Below are 6,955 nucleotides of genomic sequence, written 5' to 3'. Positions count from 1 at the left end.
TTTGGAAAGGGTGGATTTCCCTAGTACGAAGTTACTTTACTTACATCCTATCGAATATTACTTTGATACAAATTTCAAAGCTTCTAACTTAATGGTTCTTTGAAATTTTGATTTATTTGTTCTTATTATGAAGTAAGTCTCCTATTAATGCGATAATGATGATTTCATATGTACGAATGCTTCAACCTTTCAGTTAAAAAAGTGTATGTAGCTTAAGTGACACTAAAGAAAATACTTCAGAATTGGGAGAATGCGCAATAACACATGCTGTGACATAACGCGGTGTATACCTGTCGTTCAACCAACTAAGATTATGGGATCTGGTATCGTTCGAAATCTTACCAAACAATTACCTACGTAACATCTTAATATTTATTTCCATTTCAATTTAAATTCTAAATGAATAAAAGAAAATATCACAACTTCTACCCAATTGTCTTCCCAAAATTCGAACCAAAACTTAAGTACATTACAATGCAAATTACAATACGTTGTTCAGTAAGACCTCACCCGAAAACTGCAGAAGTAGTGGTTAAATGTACCTTTACCACGAACTTGCCTCGTTTTGAACCGGTCACAACGTTAGAAGTTCGCATGACGTGTGTTCCAACCTCAATTGTTCGCTTCTTCTCTCCAAATTAACGTTTCAGGTAGCTATTTAGTACAGTTCTGCATGGAATCTTTGTACGTAGCGGTTTTGTGGGGTTTTGTTTGAAATGGAGACCCGCTTTTAGTATAATTACTTTTGCAATCAATTTTATTATGCTTATTTATTGTTTGTTTTGTTGTAGATCTGAATGTATTTTTGTTTGGGTCTTGGTTTTGTTCAGTCTAAGAAAACTGAACAGTTAAACAGGTTACAAAAATAGTGGTATAATCTTTTTTCGAAGTATGTTGTTTTTACTTATTATGTTATCGGCTTACGTAACTGTTGTCTATATAATTTCTGTTATAATTAAATTGAAAATACAAAATAAAACAATGTTTAGGTAATGCTCCAATTTTATTTATTTCATTAATTTAATTCCTTATTAAAAGTTTTCAATAATCTGTAAAGGCTGTCTCTTCTCCCTTTCATTTCTTAATTTAAAAAAAGTACTTTAGTTAGCAATTTTATATAATTTTCGCACATTTTCCAACTAATTCTTTAACCTTCTGGCACTTATCATCATCGCTCCATTCACTACATTGCTGTAACAAAATACATAGAAAATTAATAAAAAATAATTGAAAACAATATTTAGACAATATTTTTTTTATTATTCTTCGTCAAGCGGCAGACGAATTGAATTGTCACTAGGTTCGTGACGCTAATTTCGGAGGTAATTTTATAGAAATTCACAGAAACCAGTAGTGTCGCTGCGACAAGTCGTTCGCTTTTGTCTTATGTCACCCCAATGTCGCCCCATTCAACATGTACCTATCAACCTAATATTTCTGTTTTTGGTAAGACAAACATATTACACGTTTTAACTGGTCAAGTTTAAGGTAAAAAATCTGCAAACATTTGACCAATAGAATATTAAGACTTTTTTTTGAGTTGGATAATTTATCCAATGTCTTCATGCGCCTTAGAGGGATTAAAAGAGGTTTGCTGACTAGGAAATACCCCGTTCCTTCTAGTGCATAAAGCCGGAGCCCCGGTAACCTTTTACGTTGTCCGCAGATATTAAGACTACTTACGTTCATCAAATGCAGTGTGACACAGTGCTTGATTTTGATAAAGTCGCAGAAATCTGGAGGTCCATAGTTATTAAGGTCTCCGTTGATACATTTGGTCTTTATTTCGTCCAGTACATCTTTGTCAGTCACATCTTTTGAGATGACTTCTTCGAATTTCTTCAAGTCTAATTTGCCATCATCAGTGGCGAAGCCTCTCTTCTTGGCTATGCATAGGTCTAATTCACACTGTAAATAGAAAAATCAACATTAATATTAGATGTAAAAATGTAAAATATCAGTTTCTGCCAGTGACATACGACGTGGTCCCCGTGAGTAAAAAGTATAATTTCACTCTACTCAGCTCATTGTCTGTATGCAATATTTCATACATAATTGAACAATAAACATCCAAACAAACTTTTACATTTATAATATTAGTGTGATAATACGAATAAAAAGTATAAAATAAAAAAGCCAAATTCCATTCACCATTTTGTTGAACTAGCAAGTATTAGTGTTATAAGCATTTCGTCCGTAAATTTAACCATATTTTGTACTAATGTTAATAGGATACATCATTTTCACTTACTTTCACGGGATCTTTTGGTCCAGGCGCATCGAAGCATTCTTTTAATTCGTCAGCTAACATCTCTTTATTTTTAACTACATTATTTTCTTTGCAACAACCAGGTGGGGGCTGAAAGTAAATAGAATAATAAACAAATAAAATGATCTTTAGTTATACCTTTAGAAAGAAAATGCATCATATTTATGTGAATAAAAATCTGCGCCGACAATATTGAAATCATGAATTATACAAAATGTATAATTATGGCAATAATGAGTAGGCTGCGCGACGTCGCTGCGTCTGCGCACGCTGCTCATGATGAAGAGTCCCTCTATGACTCGAAAGTAGTAGGGCCTCCATTAATTTACATGAGTAAACCGTATTTTTACATAATTTCGTATGTCTCACGATAGTTATTATAAAAATAAACACAAAATGTGCCCAACAGGGCCAAGCCTGTCTAACAACTGTACATCTTTGTTACGAGTAACCCTGTCTTGTGTCCAAGCGTGACGCTGATCACTTACCAAACCAGGTGATACGGTTGCGTCTATTTTTGCCAAATATATATGTACATTAAAAATATTAGACTGTCAGCATCGGGTGTGACCACTAGTCCATAAAAAATATAAAGTACTCACAGGGTGAAAAATACGGCCGCATTCTCTTATGTCCATATCGTCAGCCTGTAAAAAGATATAACTTTGTTAATAACAGTAACTTTTGTACCAAGTAAAAGGAATACTAATAATATAACTAACCAAAGGATATTATCTGATAGCATCTAAGCATTTAAACACTTATTATTGTTTATGAAATCATAAAAAGCAGAATTGTGAAAGAAATATACAAATCGGATATGAATGAGTCTTTCGGTAAAGAGCGCCCTAAACCGTCGGTAGAGGGTGCCCTAGACGGACATTTTATAGCGACCAGACATACAGGGCCAAATTAAATGTACCCTTAACCAACGACCATCCATGAAAAGTCGGATGACTGTTGATGAAGCGAAAGAGGTAATAAGATACGTAGAAATTGGCGTTCCAATGTCTCTATCTACAGCTATGGGAGACAAGCATGAGGTATGAAAATACTATAATAAAAACATTAAAATATCTCACCAAAGCCGACACAACAACGACACTGAGGATCACAAAGCGATACATGCTGTATAACTGCTTAATACTCACTGAACAATATACTCACGAATATATACATATTTATACACACATAGATCATCAATTTATTGCCGGTCTGCCTAAATACCAGAAAATTGTAGCATTGTAGCGAGTTGTAATAATAATAATTATTGCCACATTTGTTGTGTGAATAACTATGTATTGAAAAGTCTGTATGTTTGTGTGAATGGATTTTTTGACAAAAGAGTTCAATGTAATTAATTTATTTTATTATTTTCGTCTTATTAGAGTTTATTTTATTATAATGGTGAACTAGAGGTTTAACTCGCCCGCTTCTCATGCATGACGGCGAGTGTTCGAAACCTACCAACGGCAAGTACCCATGTGACTTTTTCAGAGTTATATGTACTTTCTAAGATTATTGTGACACCACTGAGAAACGGTGAAGGAAAACAACACAAGGAAACCAGGACTTGTAATATCTAATCAAGTGAAATCACCAACCAACATTGAGCAAGCATGGTATTTGATGCATAAACCTTCTTCGTTTGAGACGAGTCCTTTGGTCAGCAGTGATCACTTATAGACTGTTCATGTATTGATATAATTTGCGTATTAATATGTCAAAGAAATCATCTATAGACTAAAAGCTGACGTGGAAAAAGAGTTCTTGAATTCGGTGGACGTAAAATTATGTATTTGCGTTTCTTGGTGTGACCAATAATAATTTTGAGGCATAACACTTCCTTTATTTAGTTTAACTACATTATTATAATTTAGACGATCTAATTGGTTAGACTGGAAAAGGTTTACTGTGAGAGATTCCCGATATTAACTCGATCGTTTTATCTTACTAATGAACCAAGCAAATTCAAGCTGTAAGACTAGTTCGTAGATTTCATTTTAGATTTGAACATCTACATTTATAGTAGATCAGTGACTAACATCGCTTTGATTGTCACCTCATACATTCGGTCGTTAAATACAAGATGATTAGCCATGAATAATTGAGTCATATCCTCTTTCGTCATAGTCTTAAAAAAACATAAAACTGTTATTCCCCTTAGATGTTATCAAATGTGAACTACTTAAATAAATATATTTGTTTTATGTTATAACCCAGTAAATGAGCAGACGGATCACCTGATGGTAAGCATTCGCCGCTGCCCATGAACATTCGAAACACCACACGCTTTAGAAGTACGTTGCCGGCCCTTTGGGTTAGGAATTTAAGGGTTGTTAGGGTATAATTATTATTGGGCCTCCTGTACGCAACACAAGCGTTGTTTCACGTCGGTTTTCTGTGAGACCGTGGTATTACTCCAGTCGAGCCGGCCCATTCGTGCTGAAGCATGGCTCTCTCACACTTAAAATAAGTTGTATTTATTTTCTAACATTTTATGTAACAGTAATTTCCAAAATCTGAGATGAATGATGAAAATGACAATTTGATCTCAAATTTTATAATTTCATAATAAAATCTATGATTACACATAAACCTTAAATTAATGACGAACAAAACCGTCTTTATTTTTCCAACGCTTGAAGTAAGTACCTTCAGTACATTCTACAAGAGCAAGAATCAGACTTGACATTTCTAAAAAGCTAAGAATAAAACAGAATTTAAGTGCTCCAGTTTAATTTAATTAGAAATTTCCATTGCTCGGGTCTCCACGGCCTCTTTTCAGGCAGTAAAGAATTTTCATTGGCTCATTTTCACACATTTTTCCACAAATCCCTTCATTTCTTTGCAATCCGCGTTGTCATGCCATTCAAGGCAATGCTGCAAAGAAAAATAGAATTACTGGAATTCGCACACGAAAGATTATAAGAATCAATTTTGAATGATGATGGAAATATTGGGGAATGTAACAAAATTATGACGATGCTTCCATAGTCCATAAATTTTGCAAAAATTTAAACATCGAGTATCATTTTTAAAATATTATTTAAGTTCTATCTGGAATTTCTTAATGGCCAGTTTAATCGAATCAACTTAAAATTATATTAACTTTTAGCTTAACTTTATATTTACTACAAATTACACATGATTTTTTGTTGATTAATATTATAATTATTAATAAAATTTATAGAATATTTTTCTATCAGAGATGTGCTAGGCTTGCTATAAATATGTAATCCCTTCCACCAATCATATTTATTGGTTAACATCACGTAGCACTGGTGGAAGCGGACTCGACTATGTTTTTTATATGGAAAGATGCGTGCTATGGATGCGTGCTACGGATTGTTTCCCTATAACCAACACATCGCATACTCGAGGTGAGTATCTTCCTCGTGCAATTTTTGATGCAGCGGCGCATCTTTAGAGCACATCTTAATTGCACAGCTACATAGCTTAGTATCAGTGGAAACGGTTACATAGTTTCACAGCTAAGCTATTACATCTTCGCAGCATAGCTACATAGCACATCTCTGGAGAAAAAGCACCCTTAATCTACTTACACTCAACATCCACACAGCAACACAATGTCTCATTTTAGTAAAGTTACAATACTCTGATGGGGCGTACTTCTCGAAATTTTCATTAAGACAGTTCGTCTTTACATCTTCTAAGAGTTTAGTATCTTCACAGAATTCATCATCTATGAGTTCCTCTAATTTCTTCATGTCAATGTCATTGTGTTTTGTGGCAAATCCTTTCTTCTTTGCTATACATATTTCTCGTTCACACTAAAACATATAAAAATAGAACATACTTCGCTATGTAATATTTATGATATTGATCTTGATTCTAACTCAGAGACATTTATTGGTTACTTAAACTTATCTATAGTAGTGATTTTATATCGAAAGTAATTGCTAAGGACTGGGTAAATAATTACTCTGAATACGGCGGTAAAGGACTTACCGTCACTGGATCTTTAGATTCTTCAAAGCATTCTCTCAATTCATCAGTCATTGATAGCTTAAATGTCGAGTTCGGCATCCCATCACAACATAACATTGCGTTCTGTAATAAAATCGAATAAATAAAAACGTATTTTAAGCGAAATCATAGCTTAAAATATGCCGTAAGTAATGATATTTTTTATATTGTTGCACTTACCGGTTGATACGCACGACTACATTGTAAGTTATTACTATGGACCTGTAAAAAAAAAGTCAGTGTCTAACTATGTCTTCACCTATCCAGACCATTTCCCTCTGGGGAATATAAATATTCTTATAAAAATAATTTTATACAGTTAATTATGTCATCAGTACTATCATCCACGGATTCTTTAAAAAATATTAGTTTTGTAGCAATCGAACATAATTAAAATTAAACAAATATAATTTAATTTAGGCTTCACTCAAACAGATGATATCCTATTTTAGGTAGTGGAATATTTCCAGGCTTCTGACTAATAATTGCGTATTAAAAATTCTCAGAATGAAATTATATAAGCCATTGTCTTTAAAATTCGGGATCTATTTCCAACTTATCTGATCTTAATTTTACATTTTCTACCCATTTGTAATTTGCTTTGAGAGATTTCAATGTAACACGTTTTTAATGAGTATTACGAGTAAAAAGGTCGAGATAAATGTTAGTAGGTTAGTAATACAAATTCCTATTGTG

At 33.4% G+C, this 6,955-nt stretch overlaps 2 protein-coding genes across 2 annotated transcripts; both read right to left on the bottom strand.

Moving 5' to 3' along the window:
• Positions 1–984: 984 nt before the first annotated feature.
• Positions 985–3,461, bottom strand: LOC118265355 (uncharacterized). Its single transcript, XM_035578186.2, has 5 exons — positions 3,352–3,461; positions 2,872–2,916; positions 2,252–2,359; positions 1,684–1,908; positions 985–1,191 (listed from the first exon to the last, which is right to left on the bottom strand). Exons 1-5 carry the CDS (start codon positions 3,394–3,396, stop codon positions 1,114–1,116), a joined length of 501 nt encoding a protein of 166 aa, XP_035434079.2. The 5' UTR covers positions 3,397–3,461; the 3' UTR covers positions 985–1,113.
• A 1,530-nt stretch (positions 3,462–4,991) lies between these two features.
• Positions 4,992–6,292, bottom strand: LOC126912650 (uncharacterized). Its single transcript, XM_050705710.1, has 3 exons — positions 6,242–6,292; positions 5,836–6,063; positions 4,992–5,152 (listed from the first exon to the last, which is right to left on the bottom strand). Exons 1-3 carry the CDS (start codon positions 6,290–6,292, stop codon positions 5,072–5,074), a joined length of 360 nt encoding a protein of 119 aa, XP_050561667.1. The 3' UTR covers positions 4,992–5,071.
• Positions 6,293–6,955: the final 663 nt, after the last annotated feature.

The sequence above is a fragment of the Spodoptera frugiperda genome, chromosome 28, assembly GCF_023101765.2.
Source record: "Spodoptera frugiperda isolate SF20-4 chromosome 28, AGI-APGP_CSIRO_Sfru_2.0, whole genome shotgun sequence".
In the NCBI taxonomy this organism is placed as follows: Eukaryota; Metazoa; Arthropoda; class Insecta; order Lepidoptera; family Noctuidae; genus Spodoptera; species Spodoptera frugiperda.
This window is presented reverse-complemented; position numbering and strand designations above follow the sequence as displayed.

Coding starts and splice junctions, on each gene's coding strand:
- LOC118265355 (XM_035578186.2), bottom strand. CDS start 3,396: ATGTATCGCTTTGTGATCCTCAGTGTCGTTGTTGTGTCGGCTTTG. Junction 2,360..2,871: donor GCGGCCGTATTTTTCACCCT/GTGAGTACTTTA, acceptor ATTTACTTTCAG/CCCCCACCTGGTTGTTGCAA. Junction 1,192..1,683: donor TCACACTGCATTTGATGAAC/GTAAGTAGTCTT, acceptor ATTTTGTTACAG/CAATGTAGTGAATGGAGCGA.
- LOC126912650 (XM_050705710.1), bottom strand. CDS start 6,292: ATGACTGATGAATTGAGAGAATGCTTTGAAGAATCTAAAGATCCAGTG. Junction 6,064..6,241: donor AATCTAAAGATCCAGTGACG/GTAAGTCCTTTA, acceptor TATATGTTTTAG/TGTGAACGAGAAATATGTAT. Junction 5,153..5,835: donor TTGCTGTGTGGATGTTGAGT/GTAAGTAGATTA, acceptor TTTTCTTTGCAG/CATTGCCTTGAATGGCATGA.